Source organism: Vulpes vulpes, chromosome 9, assembly GCF_048418805.1.
Source record: "Vulpes vulpes isolate BD-2025 chromosome 9, VulVul3, whole genome shotgun sequence".
In the NCBI taxonomy this organism is placed as follows: domain Eukaryota; kingdom Metazoa; phylum Chordata; class Mammalia; order Carnivora; family Canidae; genus Vulpes; species Vulpes vulpes.
The window spans coordinates 34,210,282-34,225,278 of NC_132788.1; the positions used below are offsets into that span (position 1 = coordinate 34,210,282).

At 41.4% G+C, this 14,997-nt stretch overlaps 1 protein-coding gene across 1 annotated transcript in view; it reads left to right on the forward strand.

The window, feature by feature from the left end:
• Window positions 1-2,124: 2,124 nt before the first annotated feature.
• Window positions 2,125-14,997, forward strand: part of MPHOSPH8 (M-phase phosphoprotein 8) — a 50,878-nt gene continuing 38,005 nt past the window's right edge. The window contains exon 1 of the mRNA XM_025996621.2: window positions 2,125-2,449. Within this exon, the coding sequence (XP_025852406.2) occupies window positions 2,225-2,449 (225 nt within the window). The 5' untranslated portion in view covers window positions 2,125-2,224. The remainder of the gene's footprint in view (window positions 2,450-14,997) is intronic.

A 14,997-nucleotide genomic window follows, 5' to 3' on the forward strand; every position in this document is an offset into this window, starting at 1 on the left:
ACCAGTAGTCTGGAATTTCCTGGTAATACTAGTGAGGTAATCCTCCGGATAGACCTCATCCCTCCCCCAAAAGACAGTGAATTGGTCTGAAATAATCCTTTCTTTTGTTTATGATTTCCTTGCCCCACCCCTGTTCTGCTATGAAAAGCCTGTCCTGCATTGCTTTGGAGCTCCTTTCTATTTGCTGGATAGGATGCTACCCCAATTGTTGAATAAAGCCAATAAGATCTTCAGATTTAGTCAGCTGAATTTTAATACCATGTTCTATTGTTGTTTGTATTGTTAATGCTTGGTATAGTCATGTTACACAGGATGCATTTAGTGAGCTAAACAAATAAAGTAAACCCTACTTAAGATCTGATGAGCCTCTCCATGATGTGGGAAACAATGGCAAATGAAAAATTATTAAATTTCCTACTACTTACAGCCCCTTGACAAGTCCTTGAAACAGAGTGACCTTCCTCTAGAGACTCAGCTGCCTCGATGTTGATACATTGCTAAAGGCAAAAGGCAATCTTAGTCCAACTCTCCAAGATCTTGGGAATCTATCTTCCCCAAGCATATGGCCTGTTGATATTCATCTGAAGGTTCTCGTGACTAAGGTTTATTAGACATAATAAATGACCTTTCCCAACAATAGCCAGCCCCCTCAAATCCTGGAAACCTTGCTTCCAAAATTCCTTAGAGACTGAACTCTCTCCCTAACCCCCTCCCAACTTGAAAGTATACAACATGTCACTCCTCATGACCCCGGGACAGCTCTTCCTGCCTACAGGTCCCCTCTGGTGCTTTCATAAAACCACCTTTTTTTTTTTTTTTAAGATTTTATTTATTCATGAGAGACACAGAGAGAGGCAGGCAGAGACATAGGCAGAGGGAGAAACAGGCTCTTCAAGGGGGGCTCGATGTGGAACTGGATCCTCAGACCAGGATGACGCCCTCAACCGCTCAGCTATCCAGGTCTCCCAATAAAACCACCTCTTTGCACCAAAGACGTCTCAAGAATTTTTTCTTGGCCATTGGCTTAGAATCCTAACGTCTTTCCTACATCATCCAAATGGATCTGCTGGACCATAGATGATTCTTCAGTAAACTTCAGCGTTCATTTAAAAGAGTAAATCTTATAAATTAAGTCCACCATTCAAAGAAACAAAAATGAAAAACTCCTTGGGGCACCTGGCTGTCTGTCCGAAGAGCTTGCCATTCTTCATCTCCAGGTCCTGAATTTCAGCCCCAAGTTGGGTATAGATAACTTAAATAAATGACACTTAGCAGAATAAAAAAATTAAAAGCTCGATACCACAATTTCATTTGAATCCAAAGTGAGAAAACTATTTTACCCTTAGGTGGGTTATCATAGCAACTCTGGGTGACTATCTTTGTCAATCATCCGTAAGGTGGACAAAGTAATTTTATCACGTCCAGATATTTTCAATGGGGGAAAAAATCCCTAGAACTTGAAAAACAATTAGCTTTGGCCTGATACTTAAAATGTTTTTCCTATCTGTAAACAATACTAGAATATAACAGCACTGAGGGATGTTTGTATCGTCCACACGCGTTTAACGAATCTCAATCACACCGCATGTCCGGCCCGCTCCGGTCCCGGCAGAGGTGGGCTGCTGTTCTGGGGAACCTCGCAACTGTCCGTCCCCTCAGGGCGGCCGTCAGGTCCCAGCAGCGGTCGGTCCCCTCGGGGCGGCCGTCAGGTCCCAGCAGCGGTCGGTTTCCTCAGGCACAGCCGTCAGGCCCCAGCAGCAGTCGGTCCCCTCAGGCGCTTGAGCTCCTTCTCCAAGGCGAATAGCCGCCCTCCGCGGTGCCCCGGTCGCCCCTTCCCCGCCGGGTGAGCCCGCCTCTCTCCCTTTTCTCCGGCGCCCAGACAAGCCCCTCCCTCTCCGCCCATCCCAACCGGCCGTTCCAGAGCTGCCCTTCCCCGCGCCTCCCCAGCGCCGCAGCTGCCCAGCGCCTCACTCTCACGGCCTATTCGCCCCGCCCTTCCTCCCGGGCGCCCCTCGGCCCGCCCACTCACTTCCCGTAGACTCCGCGGGCTCCAGCGCGCCCGCCTCGACGTGATTGGTGGGTGTGTGTGTCGCTCCAGGGTCCGGAGGCCGCTATTGGCGGGTCTCCCTAGCAGCGTCACGTGGATTCGGGCCAAGCGCGGAGCGCGAGGAACCGCCAGGGTGTGTGTCGCAGCCGCTCTTCGTCGGCGGTTTGCTGGGCTCCGATGATGGCGGCGGCGACGGTCGCCGAGGGAGCGAGCGTGAGTGCGAGTCCTGTCTCAGGTGCCGCCGGCAATGTGGAGTCTCCTGAAGCTGAAGGAGAAGGTATCGGAGCAGCGGGCGAAGAGAAGGACGCAGCCACAAGAGGCGCGGAGGCAGCCGGAGACAGCGAGGAGGACGGGGAGGATGTATTCGAGGTGGAAAAGATCCTGGACATGAAGACCGAGGGGGTAGGTGTGCGGCGGGGCGGCGGCGCTGGGCGTGCAGGGCGTGCGGTGAGGCGGGAGCGGAGGGGCTTCGGAGGGCGGCGGGGCGTACACGGGGAGCCCTCCCGGAGTTGTGCCCTCGACGTGGGCGGGAAGGAGCAGGACCGCTTGCTCCCCGGCCAGCGTGCGGGTGTTGGGGGCGGACTCCGGCTGTGGCCGCGGGCTCGTGCGGGTTTCGGTAGCGGGGCTCCTTCAGGAACTTTGGCCGGGTTGCGTGGCTGGGGGCGGGAAGCCTCGGAGGGCCGCCGGCTGCCGCAGGATCCGCGGCGGTGTCGGCGTGCCTCCTCGAGAGGGCGGCTGCTCTGCTCCGGGAGGAGACTGTGGGCCGCCTCCCATCCCCGTCCGGGCTGCTTGTCGTCCGTCCAGTGCTCTCCAAAGCTTTGGTCCGTTTTCTGCCTTAAAATCCACGGGGATTCCCGTTCATCCCCGGAATCTCGCCCAAGAGGGTGGCGTTTAGAGGCCTTCCAAGTCTGACCGTTGTCTTCCCTCTCACTTTGTTACGGGAGCGCAACCACGCTGTAGTCCTGACCTCCTCAGTCATACTGACCCTAGACCCCCCCCCGGTTCTCCCGCCCCCCAGTCTCAGGTCTCTCTGAGGATCAGTTTCCCTGGGAATCCCTGCGGAGTGAGATCTTCAAGTTTGCCCTCCTAGCAGCGGGTCGGACCTCTGAGCTTTAAAGCATTATTGTATACGTGTTTGTCTCTCTGCTACACGGTAGGCTCACTGGTTAAAGGAAATATGATTCTTACTAATTTTTGTATTACTGGTACTCAGAAGATTAAATGACTAAATGAGTCATGGACTGCAGGGTGGGATGAGGAGAGAGGGTGCACAAGTAGGGAGACAGTCTGTGTCAGTAGGGAAGTGTGAGGTGACCAAAGGGCCCGTATGGTGATAGGGTCTCTGTCTTCTTTTTATATTATCTATTATTTTCTGTTTGACTATTTAGCAAACTTTTTTATTTTTCTTCACACGCCGTGTGCTAGATGCAGCGTTAGGTACTGAGGATATGGAGATTAATTGTAGCATACACAGTTGCAGACGCTGAAAAATTTGTCGGGAATAAATTGTTGATATGCAATGTATTACTATTATTGCTAGTTGCAATACAGTAGATAGGAACTCTTTTTGGTGTAATTTTTCCAAATATATAACAAAAGTACCTTGAGATGAGAGTAGATCCAATCTTGGGCTGTTTTTTATCTCCTTCATCTGACACAGTGCTTGGCACATAGAAGATATTTAGAAAAATATTTGGTTAGGAAAGTAATATCTTTAAAGTTAAGGTGATTCGCCTGTAAGTATAATTTTTATATTTTTAAAAATTTATTTAATTCCACTATAGTTAACATTCCTGGTCCCAAACAATTGTAGGAAATGTACATATTCTAGTCAAAAGCAGATGAAACTAAGAAGCTTAAATGTTGAAGACAGTAAACGATGTAAAGTTAGGTGAAAAATCTAGTTCTCAGTGCATTGTATTTTTAGGTGCTCTTGAGAATGATGTATAAGATGAAAAGTATTAGCTCAGCAGAACAGGACTACACTGGTTACTTTTTAAGTACTGCTAAGGGAGCCAGCCAATTGAAAACCTTAAGGGTCCTGGTAGCTGTTTGTTTGGCTTCCTTAAGGTCTATGGTATTTCTGTTCATAAGCCATCAGACTGGTATTCTGTTACTAAAACTGTCGTGATGATGAGTGATGGCTTGGAGGAATGGCATTAATGCTACATTTATATATTGGCCATGTTCTTTATTTCATTTTATTGCTAAATGTAATTTTTTGTATGTTTTCAGAACAGTTAATTAATCTGACAGATCTTGGGGTTTTGAAGCCAAAAGCTGGCACTTTTTAATATTTATGGGAATTTGACTTGATTTTTTTAAGTGTATGAATATTTTAATTATATAACTTAGTAAATTATCATAAAGCCAACACCTGTATAACCTCCACCTAAGTCAGGAAATATTAGACTGCTAGCCGTAGAAACCTCTTTTGAATCCCATTACCGTTCAGTATTCTCTTCCATCCCCCGAAATCACTGTCCTGAATTATTATATGGTAATACCTTTCTTGCTTTTGTGATTTTTCCACTTGTCCTGAATTATTATATGGTAATACCTTTCTTGCTTTTGTGATTTTTCCACTTAAGGATACCTTCCTTGATACTTGAGTTTAGTTTTACCTGACTTTTTGAGGGGGCACTTGAGTGGTTCAATCAGTTAAGCATCCTACTAGTGATTCAGCTTGGGTCATAATGTCATGGTTTGTGATGTCATGGTTTGTGAGATCGAGACTCACATCAGGCTCCACACAGGGCATGGAGACTGCTTAAGATTCTCTCTCTTCTTCTCCCTCTGCCCTTCCCCCCTCTTTTTTTTTTTTTTAATTATTCATGAGAGACACACAGAGAGAGGGAGAGACACAGGCAGAGGGAGAAGCAGGCTCCATGCAGGGAGCCCATTGTGGGACTCAATCCCCGGACTCCAGGATCATGCCCTGGAGACGCTCAACCGCTGAGCCACCCAGGCATCCCCTGCCCCCTTAAAAAAAAAACAAAACAAAAAAAAACAAAACAAAAAAAAGGTTTTTGTTTTTTTAGATAAGCTCCACATTGTGTGGGGCTTAGACTTAAATCCCTGAGATCAAGAGTCTCATGTTCTATCAAAGGAGCTCTCCAGGCCCCCTCAAATTATATACCTCTGATCTTAATTTAGCTATAGCTCATAAATTGTTTATACTGTTTTTATTCAGATAAAAATATTTTCCAATTTCCATAAATTATGTGCAAATATATTGCCTAATTTCCAAACACTTGAGAGTTATTAATAAATATTTCATGTCCTTTAAAAGAATTATTTTAACTGACATGTATTTATATATTGTTTAACACTGAGTATTTGTTTAACTAATTGGGTTATTTAAGACCTAATGTTGCCAACAAGCAAATCAGCTGTTACTTAGGAATTTGAAACTGGAAATAAGGGAAACTAATTTGGGAATAATTTGCACACATTTGCACACATGAATAATAATAAGCACACATCTCAATTTCATATTCCAAATATTATTGATTATTATAACTGGCATTTTTTATGGTATGTTCTTGTCAATTTTAAGGCAACACTAAAGCCTGGAGTGGCTCAGTCAGTTAAGCATCTGCCTTCAAGTCCGGTCATGATCCCAGGGTCCTGGGAATGAGCTCCAAGTTGGGCTCCCTGCTCAACGGGGAGTCTGCTTCTCCTTGCCCCCACACTGTTCTCTATCTCTCGCTCTCTCTCAAATAATAAAATATTTTTTAAAATATTTTATTCTTTCTTTGGCTGAATAATATGCCGTTGCATATATATATATATATATATATATATATATGCACATATATATGTATTTCATATCTTCTTTATCCGTTCATCAATCAGAGGATACAGACTGCTTCCATATCTTGCTATTATAAATAATGCTATGAACATCAGGATGCATACATCCTTTTGAATTAGTATTCTTGTATTCTTTGGGTAAACCCCCTGTAGTATGATTGCTAGGTCATAAGGTAGTTCTGTTTTTAACCTGCCATTAGGCTTATGTATAGTCTCCTCTGCATATGGCAGTTTATATTAAGTTGATGGTCATTTAAGGTAAAACCCATTCTTTTCTCCTCCCCTGGTTTCTAGGTATATGTTAATATATTTTTTCCTTTTTCTAAAATTTAAATTCAATTTGCCAACTGTTAGTATATTTTATATTCTTTGTGTGTGCATGTGTATGTCGGTGTGGGTTCCCTGGCTGATTTTTTACAGAAATAGTCATTTTTATTCCTTTTGTATTTCATACCTATATACTGTGACTTTTGGTCTCCTTTCTACTTCAAGAGTCCCTTTTTAGATTTCTTGCAGTGGTCACAGGGGTCACAGACTCCTTTATTTATTTATATATTTTTTAAAAGATTTTATTGATTTATTCATGAGAGACAGAGAGAGGCAGAGACACAGACAGGAGAAGTAGGCTCCTCAAGGGAAGTCTGATATCCCGGGACTCTGGGACCACACCCTGAGCCAAAGGCAAAAGATTCAACTGCTGAGCCACCCAGGCATCCCTATTTTGTTTGTCTGGGAAACTCTGTCTCTCCTTCTATTCTGAATGATAGCCTTGCTGGATATTGTATTCTTGGCTGCAGATTTTTCCCATTCAGCACACTGAATATATCATGCAGATTTTTCCTATTCAGCACACTGAATATATCATGCCACTCTCTTCTGGCTTGCCAAGTTTCGGCCAAAAAATCTGTAATCTTATGGGCTTTCCCTTGTAACTTACTGATGACTTTTGTTCTGCTGCTTTTATGATTTTTTCTTTATCACTATATTTTGTAGATTTAATTACAACTTGTCTTGGTGTGCATCTGCTTTGTTGATTTTGTTTGGAGTTCTCGATGCCTCCTGGATCTGGATATCGGTTTCCTTCCTCAATTTAGGGAAGTTTTCAGATATTATTTCATTAAATAAAATTTTCTGGCCCCTTTTTTTCTCTCTTGTTTGGGACTCCTATAATATGAATGTTGATTGATGGAGTAACTAAGTTCCCTAAGTCTGTTCTTTTGTGTAATTGTTTCTTTTGTTCAGCTGATTACTCTCCATTACTCTGTCTTCTTGGTCACTAATTCATTTCTCTGCTCTTCCGTGCTGTATTCATTCCATCAAGTGTGTTTCTCATTTCTTTTATTGAGCCCTTTATCTCTGCTGTGTTATTCCTTATCTCTATGTTAAGGGTATCACTCATGTTTTCCACTCTTTTCTCAACTCTAGTGAGTATCCTTACAATCATTGCTTTAAATTCTCCATCAAGCATGTTACTTATATATGTTTTGCTTTAGATCTCTGGCTGTGGCCTTGTCCTGTTCTTTCATTTGGGATGAGTTTCTCTGTCTCATTTTGTCTGCCTCTCTGTTTCTGTTAAGAAAGTCAGCTGTGTCTTCTGCTCTTGAAAGTAGTGAGTTTATGAAGAGGAGGTCCTGGTATGCCCTGCCATACAGTGTTCTCTGTTCACAGAACCTGGCACTTAGAGGAGAGTATCCTGTGTGTGTTGTTTACACGTTGCTGTTGTGTCTGTGTCACTGTTCCTCTCAATGTAGTCATTTGTACTGACTCTGCCTCTTGTGGGCTATGCTTGCTGTCTGTGGTGTTAGTGGGACCCAGGCAGGCCAGCTCTGAAGGGGTGTGTACTTCAGGGAACTTTGGAGCAGGGCAGGGTTGTGAGCAAAATTTCATTTGGGCCGCTAGTCCTGTGCTAGATCCCCTGAAGCATTGAGGCAGCTGGAGGCTGTGCCCTGGAGTGGCAGGGGGTGCAAGGTTGGGCATCTTGCATGAGGATGACTGGGTATGGCTGAGCCCAGCACATGATTGTGGGTGGGGGTGTTTGGGCGGGGTGCACATGGCACTAACAAAATCCCCTTGAACGCAAGGCTTAGCACGCTTGGGAGTGGGTGACTCCTGAGGAGAACTCATGGGCATGGCATACTGCTAGCGGGTCAGGTAGCAAGTGTCTGTGCAGCTCCCCTTCTTACAGGTGACTCTGTGTTTATGCTGGTGGGCTAGGGAGGAAAATGGCACATGCAAGCTCTTTTGTTTTCAGAGAGGTCCCCCCAACGTGGTCTGAAATCAGAATGAACAAATCTGCTTCCCATTTCCCCCTGGTATTCCATAAACTGCTGGGTTTGTTTATTTTTTAAGATTTTATTTATTTATTCATGAGAGACACGGGGGGGGGGGGGGGGGAACACAGGCAGAGGGAGAAGCAGGCTCCATGCAGGGAGCCTGACGTGGGACTGGATCCTGAGTCTCCAGGATCATGCCCTGGGCTGAAGGCAGCACTAAACCGCTGAGCCCCTGGGTTGCCCTAAACTGCTGTTTTTATGTTGCCTCTTCACACACTGTTGTCTCTTTAAGGGCAGCAACCCACCTATCACTTACCCTATCACTCACTGGTGGCCAGTGCAGCGTTAGTCAGCTGACTTTTAAAGCTCTGGGCTCCAAGCCCCACTGGTTTTACAAGCTCACAGAATTCAGCTCCTTTGAGTTTGTTTGTTTGTTTGTTTGTTTGTTCCTCTGGTTTTTAAAGCCAAACGTTATGGGGTCTTCTCCATGTGAGATACCTGGTTCGAGGACCTGTTTCTCTGCCCTCTTCACACACATCCCTCCCTCCAGCTGATAGCCTCTCTCCACCTTTCTGACCTTCCAAACCTTTCAGATGCAGCCTTTTCTCTATATTTAATTGTGAAGTTTGTTCTGCCAGTCTTCAGATCACGCTCCAATTTATTGACTCGGATGTGGAGGATATCTAGTAGTAAATGTGGGCCAGGGTGGACTCAGGGTCCTCTTACTCCACCATCTTCCTAAGCTCCTACCAAAAAAGGAATTAAGAAAACAATTCCAAGGGCACCTGGGTGGCTCAGTCAGCTAAGTGCCAACTCTTGGTTTTAGCTTAGGTCATGATCTCTTGGGTCCTGGGATTGAGCTCCCTCCCCCTTTGACTTCAGGGCTCCGTGGGGAATCTGCTTGATTCTTTGCCTCTGCCCCTCCTCTAACACATGCCTGTGTGCAATTCTGTTTACAACAGCATCTAAAAAAATAAAATACTTTTTTTTTTTTTTTTTTTTTTAAGATTTTATTGAGAAAGCATGAGAGTAAGGGGGAGAAGCAGACTGCCACTGAGCAGGGAGCCGCTGGACAGGGTTCTATCCCAGGATCCTGAGATCACGACCCCAGCTGAAGGTAGATGCTCAACTGACTGAGCCACCCAGGGACCCCTGAAAGAATAAAGTACTTAGGAATAAATTTAATCTACAGAATAAATGACTTGCAAACTTACTACAAAGCTGAGTGATTAAAACAGTATGGTACTGGTATATGGATAGACATAGAAAATCCAAAAATGAACCTGTATTTCTATGGCCTATTGATTTTTCATAAGGGTATCAAGTGCAGTCAATAGGGAAGCAAATTGTGCTGAAATAGCTCAATTTCCACATGCAAAAAGGGGAGGTTGGACCTACCTCACGCCATATACAAAAATTAACTCAAAATGAATTTAAAGAGAAACCTAAATTTAAGAGGTAAAACTATATAAAATTATTAGAAGAAAACGTAGGGGTAAATCTTCAAGACCTTGGGTTTGACAATGCATTGGACGTAACTCCAAAAACACAAACAGGAAAAAATAGGTAAAAGGACTTCATCAAAATTAAAAATATTTTGTGCATCAAAAAAAGTATCAACATAGGGAAAAGGCAACCCATAGAACTGAAAAGAATATTTGCAAATCACCTCTGACAAGGGATTAATATCCGCAGTATATAAACAACACCTACAATTCAAAAATAAGACCAAAAAAGTAAAAACAAACAAGACTGTCTACTTAAAAATGGACAAAGGAACATTTTTCCAATGATACACAAATGACCAATAAGCACACGAAAAGATGCTCAACATCCTTAGGGAAATGCAAATCAAAACCATGAGATATACTACCTCACACCAGTTACTAGGTGGCTGTAATAAAAACATGGAAAACAAGTGTTTGTGAGAATGTGGAGAAATTAGATCATTCTTACACTGGTGGTGGGAATGTAAAATAGTATAGCTGCTGTGGAAAACAGTTTGGCTATTCTTCAAAAAATTAAACAGAATTACCTCATGGCCCAGTAATTCCACTCCTGGGTATACACCCAAAAGAACTGAAAGTAGGAACTCAAACAGGTATTTGTTTAACCATGTCCAGTAATGTATTGTTCACAATAGCCAATAAATGGAAACAACCTAACTGTCCATCAACAGATGAATGGTTAAACAAAATGTGGTGTAAGCATACAATGAAATACTATTCAATCTTAAAAAGGAGGGAACTTCTTATACATTCTGTAGCAGGGATAAACCCTGAAAACATTGGGGTAGGTGAAATAAGCCAGAAACAGAAAGACATTTATTGTATGATTTCATTTACATGAAGTACCTAGAATAAGTAAATTCATAAAGACAGAAAATAGAATGATGGATACCAGGGCTTCAGGGGAAGGGGACTTACTGTTTAATAGAGATCGCTTCAATTTGGAAAGATGAAAAAGTTCTAGAGATGGACAGTGGTGACAACTGTATCTGTGAATGTACTTAATACCATTTGTTTCTATGAATTTACCCTTAAAATGATTATAATGGCAAAATTTAAGATATATGTATACCAAAAACATATGTAAAACTACAATAAACAAGATTTTAAAATTATCTATAGTGTCTTTTGCCTATTTTCTCATTCATGTATAAGATTTTTTTTTTAAAAGATTGTATTTATTTGTTCATAAGAGACACAGAAAGAGGCAGAGACCTAGGCAGAGGGAGGAGAAACAGGCTCCATGCAGGGAGCCTGATGTTTGACTCCATCCCGGAGCTCCAAGATCACACCCTGAGCCGAAGGCAGACGCTTAACCGCTGAGCCACCAAGGCGTCCCAAGAATTTTTCTTTTTAATGTTTCATGACTATCAAATCTTTATCATATATATTCCAAATTTTTGCTTCTCCGGATTTCTGGTTTATCATTTCTGCTCAATACCCAATCTGACTGAGAAGAATATATGAAATAGTTTTCTACATGAACTGCAGAGCACCATTCTAGCTTACACTTAACACTTACCTGATTTTATTCATACAACCACCGAGGCAATAAGCTTTCCAAACCAAAGCCAAGTGCTACTCCCTCACCTTTTACTCTTCAACATGCCTACACTGCCTTTCAATTGTTCTGTCACCTATTGAAAGACCAACATCAGCAGGATGTTGGATGGAAACTAAGAAGTAATGGGAAAAGAGTACACTTAGATTCTTAAGTTTTAAAGATAATCCTGAAAATCCTCATGATTTTAACATCATAACTAAGTCTAAGTTGATAGACTTTTATGGTTCAGTTAAATAACAGGGTGAAGTGACAGTGCTTATATCAACTAAGAGTATATGTACATTTTTTAAGCAAAATAGTATGCAAAAACAAAACCATTATATATAACTTAGTGCTTCTGTGAAGGTATAGTTAAAACTGAAGATAAAGGTGAGACAGCATGGTTTAAGAGGCCTGTATGAGCGAAGGGGAAAGAAAAGAAATCTTAGTCAAAAAAAAAAAAAAGAAAAGAAAAGAAATCTTAGTCAATAGTATGCAGAACTGCCTTTAAAAAGCATTTTTGCTTAGTCTTGGTAAAAGCACAATAATGGTGTATTGAATAAAATGATCCTAATTTGTGGGCCACGTTTTTTAAGTAGGCTCCACTCTTAATGTAGGGCTTGAACTCATGATCCTCAGATTAAGAGTCGCATACTGTTCCGACTGAGCTAGCCAGGTACCTCTGGGCCACATTATTTTTATGTGTGCATAAAAACAGTAGTACAGGGGAGGCCTGGGTGGCTCAGCGGTTAAGCATCTGCCTTCAGCTCAGGGCATGATCCTGGAGTCCCGGGATCAAGTCCCACATCAGGCTCCCTGCATAGAGCTTGCTTCTCCCTCTGTCTCTCTCTGTGTCTGTCATGAATAAATAAAATAAAAAATAACAAACAGGAGTACATCTGTTACTTAGGATAGCTTTTTTTTTTAAATTTAAAACCAATTAACAGGGGATCCCTGGGTGGCGCAGCGGTTTAGCGCCTGCATTTTGCCCAGGGCGCGATCCTGGAGACCCGGGATCGAATCCCACGTCGGGCTCCTGGTGCATGGAGCCTCCTTCTCCCTCTGCCTGTGTCTCTGCCTCTCTCTCTCTCTGTGTGTGACTATCATAAATTTAAAAAATAATAATAATAAAAAATAAAAATAAAACCAATTAACAAAAAAATAACAAAAAAATAAAACCAATTAACATATATTGTATTATTAGTTTTAGAGGTAAAATTTAGTGATTCATCAGTTGCATATAACACCCAGTGTTCATTTACATCAGGTGTCCTCCTTAATGCCCATCACCCAGTTACTCCATCCTCCCACCCCTCAATGTAGCTTTTAAAAAGTCTTGTTTACTTTAAAATGAGACAGGAAAATATATATATACATATGTGTGTGTATATATATATATACACATATATATAAATAAAGATAAAAGACAACGGGGATATATATGAAGGTATATATGGGAGATTGTATATAATTCTATCTTTTCTGACAATGAAAAACAGTAAAAACTAGTAAACATTTACTTCTACATTGAACACAGTTATAAATTTACTGCTAATTATCAATTAAATTCAGTCTAGTCAATGAGAATAAGGGCATTAACAACCATTCTCAAGTATTAAGTAGCACATCTCAATTCTAGCTCCAGATTTAATTTGTTGATAACTGTTCCTGGTCTTTATTTCAGCAGTTTTGTTTCATTTATTACAGAAACAAATATTAGAGGATCACTATGTCAGGACCTTTGAGTCTTAGATATACAACAGTGTACAAAACAAGTGAAATCTGTGAATTATATGTTCTTGTATAGAAGTCCTGTAGATACAAATATTGCCCAAGCTTTGCCTTGTATTAAATTTCATGATAGCCCTGAGATTTAAAAACTTATCTTCAAAATGCCAGAAACAGTCTATTTTCTTGGTAAGCCAAGTTTTCTTTTAGCTTAATCAGTAAGCCAAACCAAAAGGTAGAAGATGGTCCTCCTAGCCTTCTGGATCGTATACAACTAGATAAGTAGTTAAAATTTTTTGTTGGAAAAAGTGGATTCAAGTTTATGGTGAACATGAAGTGTTTAAGAAAAAAAGTCTCTAAGCATTTCAGTGGACCCCAAATGTGTTTTATAGAAGTAAAAATATCTGGTCTTTCAGTGTTGCTTGCTTGCTTGCTTATGTATGAACGTGTGTATGTGTTTTTAAGTAGGTTCCATGCCCAGCACAGAGCCCAAAGCAGGGCTTAAACTCACAACCCCAAGATCTAGACCTGAGTCGAGGTTAAGAGTCCGACACTCCACTGACTAAACCACCCAGGCACCAGGCACCACAAAGCTGTCTTTTTTTTTTTTTAAGTAGGCTCCATGCTGTGCACTAGATTGTGTTACTTGCATATCCCTTTGGCACTTAATACACTGCACAGCGTTGGATAACTTCACGTATGCAGAAGCTGGTTAAGTGCCCTTGGGTTTTATTTTTAGCTGAATTACTCTTAAGCTGTATAATTTTTACTAGTTACTTTATCTAGAAGCTTCAGTTTCCTCTTCTATAAAATGAGTAATAGTACTTCACAGGGTTGTTGTAAAGATTAAATGAGCTAATAAATGCCAAGATTTAGTCCATGGATGACAGATTGTAACGCACTTGAGACAAATGTAATTCTTCTTTTGATTTGTTTTCAACCATTTAAAAATGTAAAACCATTCTTAACTCATAGGACGACCAAACCAAAATAGGAGACAGGCCCTGCTACACTTTGCTGACGTCTGATATACAGAGATGAGCTCTTTTATCTGGTGGAAATAGAGCATCTTCTCTGGAAATGTGTTTTCTGGTAGTGTGTTTTAACAGTGTTTAGGTGGCTTTATTATTTGATCACACTGATATCTTTTTGGGAAATTTATTTTAGCAGTGTGACCAAAGATGTATGAGTATGTAATAGCTTTGTTTATGAAAACAAAATCAGAAACAAAACAACCTTTGGTTTCCAAAGGGACAGTTTTTGTTGTACTTTTTTTTTTTTTTTTCTTTAATGGTAGTCACAGAGAGAGAGAGAGGCAGAGACATAGGCAGAGGGAGAAGCAGGCTACATGCACCGGGAGCCCGACGTGGGATTCGATCCCGGGTCTCCAAGATCGCACCCTGGGCCAAAGGCAGGCGCCAAACTGCTGCGCCACCCAGGGATCCCTTTATTGTACTTTTTATTGTATTTAGAACAATCAGTAAAAATCATGTTTTTGAAAAATAGTAAAACAAGAAGTGTTCTGTATCTAAGTGAAAAAACAAAGTAAAATGATAGTATTATCCCAGTCTTTTGAATAATACACATAAAATACGTATTTATAGTTATATTTGTAAATGTAAAGAGTGAAGGAAAGATCAAATTTTATTAGTATCTGTGAGTGATTTTTTAAAATTTTAATTTATTTTTAAAGTTTTATTTAAAATGAGTTGACATAGTATATTATTAGTGTCTGAGATAGAATTTAGTGATTCATCAGTTGCCTATAACACCCAGGGTTCATTATATCACATGAACCCTCCTTAATGCCCATCACCCGGTCACCCCATCCCTCCCCATCCTCCCCTTTAGCACCCTCAGTTTGTTTCCTGTAGTTAAGAGTGTCTCATGGCTTGTCTCCTTTGATTTTGTCTTATTGTCTTTCTCTCCCTTTCCCTATGTTCATCTTTTAAATTCTACATAGGACTGAAATCGTATAATTGCCTTTCTCTGACTTATTTTGCTTAGCATAATATCCTCTAGTTACATGCACGTCATTGCAAATGGTAAGATTTAATTGTTTTTGATGGCTGAATAATATTC